The sequence below is a fragment of the Orbicella franksi genome, unplaced genomic scaffold (assembly GCF_964199315.1).
Source record: "Orbicella franksi unplaced genomic scaffold, jaOrbFran1.1 SCAFFOLD_100, whole genome shotgun sequence".
NCBI classification, from domain to species: Eukaryota; Metazoa; Cnidaria; class Anthozoa; order Scleractinia; family Merulinidae; genus Orbicella; species Orbicella franksi.
In genome coordinates, this window is record NW_027670807.1 from 1 (window position 1) to 16,845 (window position 16,845).

Below are 16,845 nucleotides of genomic sequence, written 5' to 3' on the forward strand. Positions count from 1 at the left end.
GGCTAGAGGTTGACCAGAAACTCGTAGCGTTGATATAGAATCTCTCTTAATTGCAATTCGCACAAAAGTCCTGATGGTTATTCTAATATTGTATCTTACTTGTAGGAGGAAAGTGAAAGCGAGACGCCAAGCCAGCCAAAAAGAAGAAAAAGGGCACATGGTTCACTAAAACAACGAGTAGCTAGAATTGTCGGTGGTGAAACTCAAGAAGATCTCGAGCGGTACGTGTCTAGCTTGGAGTTCAGGTCTTACAGAGACAATTTGAATCTCTTGCACGCGCAAAGCGTTTTAAGATGCGTGGAAGGAATTCCGCAACAAGAAATGATACAAAACATAGTATCTATGACTGAGAAATTGAAGGGAGATATTTCCCATCCTTTTCTGCAGCAACTACAATTAGCTAGACAGCTTGAGAGCTTAAGCAAAATTCGAGATGAGCATATCTTGAATACTGCGAAGTGGCTGATTGACGAAGGAATGGTATCGTTAAAAATTACAGCATGGAGGGATATCGTACGGATTGCCTGGATTGTTTACCGTTACCCCGTACTAGGCCAAGTGCAATTAAGTTGGTCAGAAGCAAAGATTGTGCTGCCTGCTTTGCGAGATCTTTTTGATGAAAAGGTCGCGAGAAACGAGCCCTTGCCTAACAACGTAATCAGGGCACAGCAGTCCAGATGTGACGCACCGTACCTGCGCATTTCCCTTGAATTTCCAAACACACCTCCCGGGGATGGGGATGGATTATGTGACCTTAGAGTTACACAGCTACATGGCGTGTTTGTTAATGACGAAAAAGTAAACGGTGTTCAGGAAATCAATTTTGTCCAACGGGTCTACCCCAGTTCGTTCGATCAGATCGAAGGAGTCCCAGCAGATTTTGTTGAAATGCGAAGCAGGCTATTAGGCTTTGACACACAAGAGGCGCCAAGGGGTCCCGGAAGAAGGGACTGTCAAGTACCACAACCTCTGTGGCGCGAGGGAAGACAATTTTTACAGGAGGAACTCCAGGGACTCAAAGGAGACATAGATTGCGATCAGGCGAGAATCCTGGGTGACTGTTATGGTGTGGACATCTATAACAGGCTATTGCTGGACATTCGTGGTGTCTATAACGCGGAAACGCTGCCAGAGGAAGATGAGCCTGTTCCAACACTACAAAGGCTTGAGATGGCCAAAAGGGCATTGCGTACAGGATATGCTTTTCCGACAAATCACTATTTTGTCACGAATGATTTGTGGCAAGAATTTCAGGAGGCTATCCGACAAAGAAAAGGCGGTTTCTCCGGAGAGCAGTTTGTTCATCCCTCTCTTTGCAGGAGGGAACGATACAGGATGGAAGTTAATGCAAATGCCAGGAGACGAAACAGGTATGCTGAATAAATAGCTTTCATTACTGATTGTTTCTATCAGTGAACATAAGAGCAGTGAGTCTGCCTGGAGATCCTATGAAGATTTGGCAAGGACGAGGAGAGAGCTGTATTAAAGGGACACTGTCACGATATATTTGCCAAAAGCTGTTATAAATTCACCAAATGGTCCCTACATTTATGTAATAACTTAATTAGCTCTAACTAAACGATTAAAAGCAATTTCGTTACGAACATCGACACAGCAGCATCATTTTTGCACACTTTGAACGATTTTCCAGCCAAACTTGAATTTTTTTAAACCTGACAGCCTAACGCTTTTTAAAAAATCCATATTGCAATCCGTTTCCATCCTCGCTATTGTTAGCCATTCTCACTTCCTAGTGGGTTTTAATCATTTGTCGGGTACTGCTCTGCAAAATAAAACTATAATTGTTCAGCTTCCAGTGAATTGTGAAACGACCAATTTATTTTCCGTTAAACGTGATCTCGACCCCCTTTACCACCCTCAGTGGTAAGTGCAGTGTCCCTTTAATAATAACTTGCCCTCTCGTGAAACCTGGTATAGGTTTGATATATGAAGGAGCTGTGAAGTTCTGTGACATTATCCTTGCCTGGAGATCTTCATAGTATTTGGCACCAGGGTCGAGATGGTGAACAGAAGGCTTTGGAGTCTAGATATAACAAATATGTATATTTTTGACCCACGATTTTTTGCAATATAAAAATATATAGTCCAATTTTACGATTGAATTGACGAGTGCATCCTTCTAAATTCATACGTTTTCTAATTTTATCATTTTCCTTATACACCCATTCTCAGCTAACAGGGACCATTGATGTCACACGCTTTGAGCTTTCTTTTATTTTCCTATCTGACATTCTATATCACTGAAATGTATTTTATTTAGATCTTAAATACCAAACGACATACCCAGAGAAATGTCATTGAATTAGCTTTTCAGGTTACTCTTTAGTAAATATTTGTATTATCCCTAGTTGCTGAAAATAGGTTGTCACATGGCAGAAAATTTCTTTTCAAATGTCCTTTAAGCCAGTTAACGCTTTGGACTTTCCAATGAAACCATGCTCATTTTGTACATATTTCACATAAGTTTATATTGAACACATTCTCCGTTATCTGTAACGGTAATTTACATTAAGCAACAACACATGTTATTATCCATTTAGAAGTGTATAAAAATATTTAAAAGATGATTTGAAAAGTTAAAGGGTTACCAGTTCCCAGAAATAACTAAAAACCTAAAAATGTCAGGCAACTGGTTTAAATAATGTAAATTAAATGTTTACAGCGGAGGTAATATAGTTATACAAAAAAATATGTTAAAATTATCCTCATGATTAGGACAAAGATTGTTTCTTCCGGATACGATGTTTCAAAGGCGGATTTTTTCAACGTCGTATATAATGCAGTGCGCAAGTTCCGAGGACACGCAAATCTAACGACTCTGCCGTATTCCCAGCTAAAGCGACTAGCAGAACACCTTCTGAAGGGTGAGGCAATAGACAGACAGCCACAACTCACAGTACCGGAACAAGAGCATCTTTGCAGTGACAGCTAATCGCAGTGACAGTTAATCATAAGACTGAGTTTGGGTTTCCTGTTGTATGGAACCATTTGGAAGCCGGTCACGGAAATCATCGTAGTTATATAAACAACTTACATAAACACAGCAGCTGTGAAATTAAAGCCTGAAAAAAGATCAGACCTAAACGGGATTTGAACCCATGACCTCTGCGATACCGGTGCAGTGCTCTACCAACTGAGCTATCAAGCCAACTGGAAGCTGATCATGTTGTGAGTTCGTTATATACGCGTAGACGGTGAAGAATGCAAGTGAATATATGAAAGATCATATATTTGAACTGCGGAGAAAGATATGAAGACACGATTGATCATCGCAGTTATATAAACAGCTGTAGCAGTTGTGAATTTAAAGCCTGAGAAAAGATCAGGCCTGAACGGGATTCGAGCCCTGGACCTCTGCAATACCGGTGCAGTTCTCTACCAACTGAGCTATCAAGGCAACTGGGAAGAGTATGAGAAGCGTACGGTGAGGCAGAAGCATACCTTGGGAGAAAATACAAAGAAGTCGAGGGAGTTCCAAATACGATGAAACTTCATTCTGCGGTTGGCAACTCAGCAGAAAAAGTACTGGTGAGGTAAACGTTCTTGTTATTGCAGTAGCTACCTTCATGACGAAGAATTCCAAGCAGATTCAACTTGTGGGTGAAAAGCAGTATTACAAATTGACCAAGATGACGGTGAGTTGGAGGTCTCCTTCATAATAAGACGAAAAGTAATAAGTTTCAAGTGGCTTGCTCAAAAGGATGGGTTGGGGCTTGAAAGGTACAGCATTATCTGCGTAATGGAGCCTCCGGTACCTATTGGCAAAACTGGACGCGCCTTTTAATGTTACAGATCGAGCAACTTAAAATCTTTGAAAATGAAAACAATGTACCTGATGGCCGCCTTACCACCAGTGTCTACAGGAAACCAACACATACTGATCAGTACCTAGCGTATGATTCACACCACCCTCAGTCAGTAAAGCGCGGTATTGTGAAGTGTTTGTACGACCGGGCTAAACGTGTCGTGACCAAACCATCAGTAATCACTGGAGAGAAGAAACATCTGTCATCTGTACTTGTTTCTAACGGATATCCCTCCTCTTTTGTACAGAAGATCACAAAAGCACGAACAACCCCAAGAAGAGAGCCCGTCGCGGAATTTAAATCCAACGCCGTTTTACCTTATGTCCAAGGAGTTTCGGAGTCTCTCCACCGCTGCCTTGAACAACAAGGCATTCGCACCGTCTTCAAGTCCGACACGACACTTCGGTCACACTTAGTGCAACCAAAGGACACCGTCAACCCGGCTAAACAAGATGGTGTTGACTACAGGATTCCCTGTGAGTGCGGCAAAGTCTACATCGGGGAAACAGGGAGATCTATGCAGGAGAGGATCAAAGAGCACGACAGGGATATACGACTCGCCCGTACTCAGACCTCCGCCGTTTCTGAACACACCCACGAGACCGGCCACTATCCTATCTGGAATGAGGTCAAGTTTATTGATCGAGATCCTCACTGGTACACACGTAGGGTCAAGGAAGCTATTCACATAAGACTTCACCCTAATAACATCAACAAGGATAGTGGAATTGAAATTCCTGAAGCATGGATGCCCACGATCAAAAAACACAACAACAGGAGAACGTACAACAGCGGACCACTGAGGGAACACCTACTCGCCAGAACAATGGAACAATAGGAGGATCGAAATGCACCAATCACAGCCGACCTTTGTGATGTAAATGATACCGTGCAATCAGTCGACCTTATCGCCTGAAGACTAGCAGTAAGCAATCGAAACGTCGCGATCTACATCTCAAGTGACTACATCGTGAGACAAACGATAATACACTTTATTATTACATCTACCAGGATGAATAACAAAAACCTTTTCCTCGACAATGTACTAAAACTTGACTGAAACACTAATTGTGGTACTTTTGTTAGAAAGAACTGAAAAGAGGGGTATTTTGATAACTGCTTTTCACATTCCATTTCCATTTAATTCAGTTTTTGCTTTGAGTGGTTGTAAATTACATTACTTAACGAAATTAAGTATATGTTGCAAAGAACTGCAGAGACTCGAACACATTGCTATTAATACTCCGTTCAAAGTCATAGTCAATTTTTCATTTTAATTGTGTTAAGTTTACTAGGAGTAGTTAACCAAGTGTGTAGCTCACATTTTCTCTCGTGAGAATGAAAGCTCACAAAGCATGAGTTTCGCTAGACCTGTGATTTTCTATCGTTACTGTCCTTTGTACATTACGTTATCATGTTTCAGGCCGTTTCTGCTTATCTTTGGGCCTAACATACCGTTTAAAAAGTTTGCAGAAAAATAGTTTCGTTTGTAGCATTTATGGTCAAATGAGTGCAGACTTTTAGATTCCCAAAGTAAAACCGTAACAGGAAACATAAAAAACGGAAGTTTCATATCGATAAAAATATGATTAAACTTGTAAAATTGCTAAAAAGTTATTTCTGTCAAGTTTCAAGTTAGCACAAATGATATAGCAAGTTAACTTTTTCCCATATACATTGCTAATTAAAAGCGACAAAACGTTACTTGCAGTGACATCTAACCATTATGAGTATAAATCTACTAGCATTCTACCACGAATGCTACTCTCTGATTGGTTACGCTACTCACTGTCTACTCTGTGATAGACAGTGAGTGGCGTAGCAGTGTGCCCTTGTACCTTGTAATTAAAATGACGGCCGCTTCTTGGCGTTTTGGAAGAGGATTTAGATAAAGTTTTGAAGGACGAGTAGATTTATACTAAAACAATCAGATTGCTCGCACTCCATTGCTATTGCGTGATAGTTGAAAAGTTAAAGGTTGAAGGTTGAACACTTTTTCGTTTAACTTGCAAACTACTTTGTCGTTTTTTGTGGAAATTCAGAAAATGAAAGTTTAGATGTTATTATATTCAGAAATGTTAGTAACTTAACAAACTGTAATGGGTGTATAACCAAAAGTTTCAATCAAAATGAAAAAAAATGAATATCGTTTAATGGCATATTCCTGAAGACTTGATACAGTTTTGTTATTCTAGATTAAGCCTACTCGACCCAGAGCTTTTTAACTCTGCCTTAGATGTGCGAAAACTGTCATCTGAGCCGGTCCCAAGCCCGGATAAAAGAGGAGGGTTGCGACTGGAGAAAATCTCTCCATTGCATAAAAAAGTAACGAGGAAACAGTAATTTCTTTCAGAAAATCGCATTTAGCATATTGTGCAGTAAGTGGTTAAATTGCCGGTGCTAAGGACCTTACCTTGCCAAAGTTTTTGCTCCGCCAATATTTTGCAAACGTCATCACATTGAGTGTTACTTTACAGACATGAACGTAACCTCGAGTTCACTTTTGATCTGTCGAAAAAGGACGAAGAATCCCCGCAATCGATAGACAATACATACATTTCCCCCCTAACATGAAATAAACTTTTCCCTTGAGCATACGGACATTCTTTCAGCATGCAAACGAGGTAGACCGCTGCCGTTTGGATAGCACCATATCATTTCTCGTCCCAAGGCCTCGCTCCTTTTGGTCAGCAACAAGAATCGCGACCTCTGGCCGGATCCGATTTTCTGAACATCCGCTGAGAATTTGTTTCGTACTCTCAGCCAATCAGATTTGTCAGACTTGACTCTGAGTATGTGCAGAGTGACGGGAAGTCCGCGATTCACGAACTTCCGGTGTTGAACCCGGCCAGAGGTCAAGAGTCCTGGTGCTGACCAAAACGGCGCGGCCCCTGGGGGTCGAGGATATGGCACTATATAAAACTGACGTGAAATTTGTAACCAGCCTCTTTCGTCTCGTTAAGTTGGACCAAGGTGAGCTACCTTAAAGACTTATCTGAACGCCGTTCGTTATTTCGGTAAAATTTAAAGCAAGCGAACTAGACTAGGTCAGGAACATTTTAAACAAACCGAGGAGATTCGCTGATAATTTAAATCTTTAAACTAGACATCGAGCGAAACATTGATAGGTAGGCCTGTCCCGATTGCGCTGGAAAAATCGCAAGTGCTCAAAACATGGCAAAAAAGTACTTAACTAGTGCTCGATTTCTATAAAAAGTGCTTGAAATTTAGAAATGGTGCACGAAAATTGCTCGCAGTTTACGTTTATTTCCCAGCAGATGTTTATACATATTCCTAGTTTTATCAAACTTTTAACTAAACACGAAGTCACGATCCAATGAAAATCGCCTGTTCCCACGGTTAAAAGGACCATAGCACGCGCATTTCCATGACAACAGTCCAGCCGATCAGGCGACAAGCTAAAATTACTCGTACTCGGCTTTACTGAAAACGTTTCAAACACAAAATATTGCATTTAACATATGGAAAATTGTGAAAAATGTGCTGAAATGTTTTCCAAAAAGCCAAAACATGCTCAAATTCTGCTCAAAAGTCAATTAAGTGCTCACAAGTGCTGCAAATGTAAAATAACGCTCCAATTTCGCCTACCCTCCTTTCGCGCGCTCCTAGCCCCCAGGATTTCGCGCGGCCATTTTTTTCTCGCAAATTTCTTTCGCGTCACGCACGACGGACTAAGCGAAAGAGGGACTACTCGTAGTCTAGTACAGTGCGGTTCGGAGCGGGCAAGATGGGCGTGTCTCTTGCTCGCTCGACATTGCTTGCATTGTTCCCGCGGAAAACTAAAAAACTCTCAACACCACCATGTAATAAATCCTTTTATTAGCAAGCTTTTTTGGCCAAGAGAGCTCGTCTGGCCTTTGTCTTGGTCAATAACAACGCAAAAGAACGAGGCCAATATTCAGGCAAGCATCTTGACCGACAAAGATTGTCAACAACTTATGTATAATGATACAGTTACAGTCGTGGAATAAACTGTTCAGGTTAATTTAAGATGTTACGATTAACGTAATGCGATGCATTTGTGTTATACGTTTCCCCGTTTAGACATTCAACACAAGATGTCATCAAGTCAAACCAACGGTAACACCTTTACTCATTTGTCTACTGAATGGATATTTTTATTTGTGCATTTCTTTCTTTTTTTAAAAGAGCCACAAAGAAAATTTAGGGGCTTTTTCAAACGGGTAAACTCTCAAATTCCTGTTTGTAGCACAACAACAACAACAACAAAACACACAAAAAGATTAAACTCAATTCAAAGCTTCCTGAAAAGAGCTGCGTTACTCAAGCAGTCTAAGGCCAGGGTCAGGAATGTAAAGTAGAATTATGGTTGGGCAGCTACATCTTTTGTTCTATTTGTTTACGAAGCTGAATTTTTCCCTTGTCATAAAGGTGGCCAAAGATGGTTATAATTTAGCATAGCCCTAACTGTGGAGGCCACTAAAGATACACACTAAAAAACGAGTATTTTGCTTTTCCCGCAGAAAACAAGGGAGAGACAGAACCTTCTGCAGGTAACATATAAACAACTGTCAATTTTTATTTTTAGGATCTGTCTACACTATACCGAACGGCTCATTATGTCGACATGAAAGATACTCCGGCCTGGTATGAGCAGAAACGACCGCGCAGCTTGGCTCCGTTACGTTTTGTGTGAACGAAAGGCCTATCCTATATGGTTTTCGCGCCGGCCCAATAACTATACGCTATAGTGTAGACATAGCCTTATTAGGTCAGACTAACAAAAATGAGGTTTTACGTGAATCGGACAAGGGTGCGAAACCTCTGAATAGTAAAAGTTTTAAAATAACAGGATGATATTGAGGTTTAATTCATTGCAAAATGACATTTGTTTGGTTTTCTACAGGGGACGACATAAGAGAGGTGGTGCAGTTAAAGGAGAAAGAAGGTAACATGTGAAAAACCTGTCAAAAAAATAAAGTTTCAGGGACAAAGGATGTGAAACTTTTAATAGTACAAGTTCGAAAATTGCAGTTTGATTTCGAAGTTTAATTGGTAAGAAAATGACTTTTTTTGTCTTTTCTACAGTTGTGCCGGAAAAGACAGATGGAGGTGAGAAACGAGCTTCAATAACCTCTATTATCATTGTTATACATTATAAAATTTCTGCAAAAAAGGAAAAGTTGAGAACATAACTGACATACACGTTGGTTTCTCTATAGATCCTAAAGAAAATGTGGAAGCCCTGAGGGCAGAAATAAGCGGTAAATATACCAAAGTTTGTCATTACTACTTTTTTGAAAACGACGACGTTTCGACCTTAGGCTAACATCACTATCCAGTCAATACTATATTTTATGATAACTGCAGAAATTCTCGCCCGCTCATTGGCTAATTTTCATTGTCAATATGCGGACAGACACATGAATTTATAATTTATGTGATGCGGCAACGAGCGAGAGCGGACAATTTGACAATTTGTTATGTAAAAAAACAAACTGACGTTAGTTTTTCATGCGTCTGTCCTGTTATTGAAGATGAATTTCTTTCCTGGCTTTATCAAATTCTAGAAATATTGTTATACTATTTCCATTGTAAATATCTATTGCTAATGTAGTATTTAATGTAGTTTTTATTATCTGTATTTTTTAGAGGGCCAAAACATGATTTGTAATGTTAGTTACTGTTACGTGTCACCCTCATAAAATAAAGTCTCTTACTTACTTACAATATTCTTTTTCAGAATTAAAAGAGCAGTTGAAGCTCTCAAACAGTAAGTTTTCAAATTCTGTTTGTCTGTATATAATTCTTGATAGCCAAAGAAACACAAACTCGCCAGTCATGTAAAAAGCTTGCAAAATACAGTAATGCCTTTTGCTCATTGGTTGTAATATTATCTGACGTTTGATTGACTGTTGTCCTAAATCGGAGTGAGTAATACTTGTTTGTGACGCTAGCAAGAAAATTTCCCTAAAATAGGAAAAATAGAAATGTGTTAAACAAAAAACTTATCTCACAATTTTATGTCTTTTTTCATTTTTAGTGCGCTGTTGGCGTTGCAAAAGAAAAGGCCACAGGGCCAAGGATTGTACAGAAAGAGGGGGAGGGAGAAGGCAGTGGGGTGGCCATGGGAGGGGACGTGGGTGGGGGAGAGGAAGGGGAGGGGGAAGGGGAGGGGGAAGAGGGGGGGGAAGAATGGTAGTCAGTATGGGAGGGGCAACATTTTCCGTCTCGTCTTAAATTTATTCTTATTTAACATAAACGGGGGGAGAGAGACAGAAAATGCCAATAGGGAGGGGAATGGGGGCTAAGAGGGGGGCTATATTTCTAAGGGTAAGGGCATAAGTTATATAAATTTTGTAAATAGACGTTGAAATTAGTGTATGTAATAATAATAATAAAAAAAAATGTAAAACATATATACCAAAAAAAAATCGTTAAGATGTATTGTTAATCTTGCATTCTAAAAAGTTGAATTGCTGTAAATAGTTTTGTAAATAGAATTGTAAAATACACGATGTTAACTTAAGTCTTATTTATTGTAAATGTTGTTGTACATAAAATTGTATATATTTTAACCTCTGTAGAAACAACTATGTAAATATATTATTGTAGCTTTAGACTTGGGCTCGGCGCTTCCCACGGGAACATGTAGTGTCTTTACAGTCTAAGTGCCTATTGGACGTTACACATTGTCAAATGTCAAACCCTTTTCTGTAACAAAAAACACACAATGAAGAGCTTAATAAAAGTGTCCACCGTTTTATTTATTGTGTATATTTTGTTTTGTAACCCCCCTTAGCTGAGCCAAAATCCCCTTTCCAGGTCTTACATTCATAGATTGACATAGATTTATTGATTGATATCATGTATTCGTAGGATATTGTAGTTGTTAGAATAAAGTTGTTCTTTCCAGATAAAAATATTTCTTTGATGATAAAATGGCGTGTGGTACCTCAAGAGGAATAGGGGTCTGATTATGGCTGAAGGACCTTATAGGGTAGCATAAAAAAATCGTTTCCATCAGAATTCAGCTTCCGATAAACGACTCTAAAGACTTTTAAGTGCCGATATGAAGTATCACTCTTTAATCTCTGACGTGATTAAATAATATACACTTAAATATGAAATATCAAATGATACTGGCTGAAATAGAGAGAACTATTCAAATATTCAAAACATTGAAAATATTGCGAGTCCAAAGATTTGTTGCAAGTCTTAGCAAAACTGATAGATTTTAGAATCAGATATGAAATAAATGTTAGGATTCTCTCACCCCCACGCATGCAGTTAGCCGTCTGCAAGCACTTGACTCCAGCGACTCCAGAACCCGTACAGCAAAGAACAATTCCTGGTCATTTCACCGGACGCTGGTTTATCTCGTCAAGGATCGAATGCTACTTCAACTAGCCAATCTAAGTGTCACGTGGTTTTCTGCGAAAAAAAAAACCAAAAAAACAAAGAAAGAACCAACCGAAACATACTAAGGAAATGAAAACAGCACTCACTCAACCCACTCCCTTCCCCCCTCCCCCCCCCCCTGCCAAAACCTAGAGTCAGACTGGAGAAGACATGTATGTAAGTTGTCCGGTTCGTGCGTGCTGGAATACACCCCAGCTGCCCGTAACCAGTAGTCAACTTATTCCCATGAGATGAACACAACACTCGGTAAGTATGTTACCTACACAGATACTACATAATTTAGTTGGTAAAGCAGCTTGATACGGGTTAACTGGCAAGCCATTAAGTGCCGATATGAAGTGTCACTCTTTAATCTCTGACGTGATTAAATAATATACACTTAAATATGAAATATCAAATGATACTGGCTGAAATAGAGAGAACTATTCAAATATTCAAAACATTGAAAATATTGCGAGTCCAAAGATTTGTTGCAAGTCTTAGCAAAACTGATAGATTTTAGAATCAGATATGAAATAAATGTTAGGATTCTCTCACCCCCACGCATGCAGTTAGCCGTCTGCAAGCACTTGACTCCAGCGACTCCAGAACCCGTACAGCAAAGAACAATTCCTGGTCATTTCACCGGACGCTGGTTTATCTCGTCAAGGATCGAATGCTACTTCAACTAGCCAATCTAAGTGTCACGTGGTTTTCTGCGAAAAAAAAAACCAAAAAAACAAAGAAAGAACCAACCGAAACATACTAAGGAAATGAAAACAGCACTCACTCAACCCCTCCCTTCCCCCCTCCCCCCCCCCTGCCAAAACCTAGAGTCAGACTGGAGAAGACATGTATGTAAGTTGTCCGGTTCGTGCGTGCTGGAATACACCCCAGCTGCCCGTAACCAGTAGTCAACTTATTCCCATGAGATGAACACAACACTCGGTAAGTATGTTACCTACACAGATACTACATAATTTAGTTGGTAAAGCAGCTTGATACGGGTTAACTGGCAAGCCATTAAGTGCCGATATGAAGTGTCACTCTTTAATCTCTGACGTGATTAAATAATATACACTTAAATATGAAATATCAAATGATACTGGCTGAAATAGAGAGAACTATTCAAATATTCAAAACATTGAAAATATTGCGAGTCCAAAGATTTGTTGCAAGTCTTAGCAAAACTGATAGATTTTAGAATCAGATATGAAATAAATGTTAGGATTCTCTCACCCCCACGCATGCAGTTAGCCGTCTGCAAGCACTTGACTCCAGCGACTCCAGAACCCGTACAGCAAAGAACAATTCCTGGTCATTTCACCGGACGCTGGTTTATCTCGTCAAGGATCGAATGCTACTTCAACTAGCCAATCTAAGTGTCACGTGGTTTTCTGCGAAAAAAAAAACCAAAAAAACAAAGAAAGAACCAACCGAAACATACTAAGGAAATGAAAACAGCACTCACTCAACCCCTCCCTTCCCCCTCCCCCCCCCCCCTGCCAAAACCTAGAGTCAGACTGGAGAAGACATGTATGTAAGTTGTCCGGTTCGTGCGTGCTGGAATACACCCCAGCTGCCCGTAACCAGTAGTCAACTTATTCCCATGAGATGAACACAACACTCGGTAAGTATGTTACCTACACAGATACTACATAATTTAGTTGGTAAAGCAGCTTGATACGGGTTAACTGGCAAGCCATTAAGTGCCGATATGAAGTGTCACTCTTTAATCTCTGACGTGATTAAATAATATACACTTAAATATGAAATATCAAATGATACTGGCTGAAATAGAGAGAACTATTCAAATATTCAAAACATTGAAAATATTGCGAGTCCAAAGATTTGTTGCAAGTCTTAGCAAAACTGATAGATTTTAGAATCAGATATGAAATAAATGTTAGGATTCTCTCACCCCCACGCATGCAGTTAGCCGTCTGCAAGCACTTGACTCCAGCGACTCCAGAACCCGTACAGCAAAGAACAATTCCTGGTCATTTCACCGGACGCTGGTTTATCTCGTCAAGGATCGAATGCTACTTCAACTAGCCAATCTAAGTGTCACGTGGTTTTCTGCGAAAAAAAAAACCAAAAAAACAAAGAAAGAACCAACCGAAACATACTAAGGAAATGAAAACAGCACTCACTCAACCCCTCCCTTCCCCCCTCCCCCCCCCCCTGCCAAAACCTAGAGTCAGACTGGAGAAGACATGTATGTAAGTTGTCCGGTTCGTGCGTGCTGGAATACACCCCAGCTGCCCGTAACCAGTAGTCAACTTATTCCCATGAGATGAACACAACACTCGGTAAGTATGTTACCTACACAGATACTACATAATTTAGTTGGTAAAGCAGCTTGATACGGGTTAACTGGCAAGCCATTAAGTGCCGATATGAAGTGTCACTCTTTAATCTCTGACGTGATTAAATAATATACACTTAAATATGAAATATCAAATGATACTGGCTGAAATAGAGAGAACTATTCAAATATTCAAAACATTGAAAATATTGCGAGTCCAAAGATTTGTTGCAAGTCTTAGCAAAACTGATAGATTTTAGAATCAGATATGAAATAAATGTTAGGATTCTCTCACCCCCACGCATGCAGTTAGCCGTCTGCAAGCACTTGACTCCAGCGACTCCAGAACCCGTACAGCAAAGAACAATTCCTGGTCATTTCACCGGACGCTGGTTTATCTCGTCAAGAGATCGAATGCTACTTCAACTAGCCAATCTAAGTGTCACGTGGGTTTTTGCGAAAAAAAAAACCAAAAAAACAAAGAAAGAACCAACCGAAACATACTAAGGAAATGAAAACAGCACTCACTCAACCCCTCCCTTCCCCCTCCCCCCCCCCTGCCAAAACCTAGAGTCAGACTGGAGAAGACATGTATGTAAGTTGTCCGGTTCGTGCGTGCTGGAATACACCCCAGCTGCCCGTAACCAGTAGTCAACTTATTCCCATGAGATGAACACAACACTCGGTAAGTATGTTACCTACACAGATACTACATAATTTAGTTGGTAAAGCAGCTTGATACGGGTTAACTGGCAAGCCATTAAGTGCCGATATGAAGTGTCACTCTTTAATCTCTGACGTGATTAAATAATATACACTTAAATATGAAATATCAAATGATACTGGCTGAAATAGAGAGAACTATTCAAATATTCAAAACATTGAAAATATTGCGAGTCCAAAGATTTGTTGCAAGTCTTAGCAAAACTGATAGATTTTAGAATCAGATATGAAATAAATGTTAGGATTCTCTCACCCCCACGCATGCAGTTAGCCGTCTGCAAGCACTTGACTCCAGCGACTCCAGAACCCGTACAGCAAAGAACAATTCCTGGTCATTTCACCGGACGCTGGTTTATCTCGTCAAGGATCGAATGCTACTTCAACTAGCCAATCTAAGTGTCACGTGGTTTTCTGCGAAAAAAAAAACCAAAAAAACAAAGAAAGAACCAACCGAAACATACTAAGGAAATGAAAACAGCACTCACTCAACCCCTCCCTTCCCCCCTCCCCCCCCCCCTGCCAAAACCTAGAGTCAGACTGGAGAAGACATGTATGTAAGTTGTCCGGTTCGTGCGTGCTGGAATACACCCCAGCTGCCCGTAACCAGTAGTCAACTTATTCCCATGAGATGAACACAACACTCGGTAAGTATGTTACCTACACAGATACTACATAATTTAGTTGGTAAAGCAGCTTGATACGGGTTAACTGGCAAGCCATTAAGTGCCGATATGAAGTGTCACTCTTTAATCTCTGACGTGATTAAATAATATACACTTAAATATGAAATATCAAATGATACTGGCTGAAATAGAGAGAACTATTCAAATATTCAAAACATTGAAAATATTGCGAGTCCAAAGATTTGTTGCAAGTCTTAGCAAAACTGATAGATTTTAGAATCAGATATGAAATAAATGTTAGGATTCTCTCACCCCCACGCATGCAGTTAGCCGTCTGCAAGCACTTGACTCCAGCGACTCCAGAACCCGTACAGCAAAGAACAATTCCTGGTCATTTCACCGGACGCTGGTTTATCTCGTCAAGGATCGAATGCTACTTCAACTAGCCAATCTAAGTGTCACGTGGTTTTCTGCGAAAAAAAAAACCAAAAAAACAAAGAAAGAACCAACCGAAACATACTAAGGAAATGAAAACAGCACTCACTCAACCCCTCCCTTCCCCCCTCCCCCCCCCCCTGCCAAAACCTAGAGTCAGACTGGAGAAGACATGTATGTAAGTTGTCCGGTTCGTGCGTGCTGGAATACACCCCAGCTGCCCGTAACCAGTAGTCAACTTATTCCCATGAGATGAACACAACACTCAGGTAAGTAATGTTACCTACACAGATACTACATAATTTAGTTGGTAAAGCAGCTTGATACGGGTTAACTGGCAAGCCATTAAGTGCCGAAATGAAGTGTCACTCTTTAATCTCTGACGTGATTAAATAATATACACTTAAATATGAAATATCAAATGATACTGGCTGAAATAGAGAGAACTATTCAAATATTCAAAACATTGAAAATATTGCGAGTCAAAGATTTGTTGCAAGTCTTAGCAAAACTGATAGATTTTAGAATCAGATATGAAATAAATGTTAGGATTCTCTCACCCCCACGCATGCAGTTAGCCGTCTGCAAGCACTTGACTCCAGCGACTCCAGAACCCGTACAGCAAAGAACAATTCCTGGTCATTTCACCGGACGCTGGTTTATCTCGTCAAGGATCGAATGCTACTTCAACTAGCCAATCTAAGTGTCACGTGGTTTTCTGCGAAAAAAAAAACCAAAAAAACAAAGAAAGAACCAACCGAAACATACTAAGGAAATGAAAACAGCACTCACTCAACCCCTCCCTTCCCCCCTCCCCCCCCCCCCCTGCCAAAACCTAGAGTCAGACTGGAGAAGACATGTATGTAAGTTGTCCGGTTCGTGCGTGCTGGAATACACCCCAGCTGCCCGTAACCAGTAGTCAACTTATTCCCATGAGATGAACACAACACTCGGTAAGTATGTTACCTACACAGATACTACATAATTTAGTTGGTAAAGCAGCTTGATACGGGTTAACTGGCAAGCCATTAAGTGCCGATATGAAGTGTCACTCTTTAATCTCTGACGTGATTAAATAATATACACTTAAATATGAAATATCAAATGATACTGGCTGAAATAGAGAGAACTATTCAAATATTCAAAACATTGAAAATATTGCGAGTCCAAAGATTTGTTGCAAGTCTTAGCAAAACTGATAGATTTTAGAATCAGATATGAAATAAATGTTAGGATTCTCTCACCCCCACGCATGCAGTTAGCCGTCTCCAAGCACTTGAACTCCAGCGACTCCAGAACCCGTACAGCAAAGAACAATTCCTGGTCATTTCACCGGACGCTGGTTTATCTCGTCAAGGATCGAATGCTACTTCAACTAGCCAATCTAAGTGTCACGTGGTTTTCTGCGAAAAAAAAAACCAAAAAAACAAAGAAAGAACCAACCGAAACATACTAAGGAAATGAAAACAGCACTCACTCAACCCCTCCCTTCCCCCCTCCCCCCCCCCTGCCAAAACCTAGAGTCAGACTGGAGAAGACATGTATG

The 16,845-nt window shown here is 40.2% G+C and overlaps 1 protein-coding gene across 1 annotated transcript; it reads left to right on the forward strand.

Annotated features, from left to right (window-relative positions):
- The first annotated feature begins 7,425 nt into the window (after positions 1–7,425).
- Positions 7,426–11,085, forward strand: LOC145475127 (uncharacterized). Its single transcript, XM_081455220.1, has 7 exons — positions 7,426–7,928; positions 8,333–8,362; positions 8,716–8,757; positions 8,898–8,921; positions 9,032–9,073; positions 9,553–9,582; positions 9,853–11,085. The coding sequence occupies exons 1-7, from the start codon at positions 7,862–7,864 to the stop codon at positions 10,047–10,049; spliced, it is 432 nt and encodes a 143-aa protein (XP_081311346.1). The 5' UTR covers positions 7,426–7,861; the 3' UTR covers positions 10,050–11,085.
- The last annotated feature ends 5,760 nt before the right edge of the window (positions 11,086–16,845 follow it).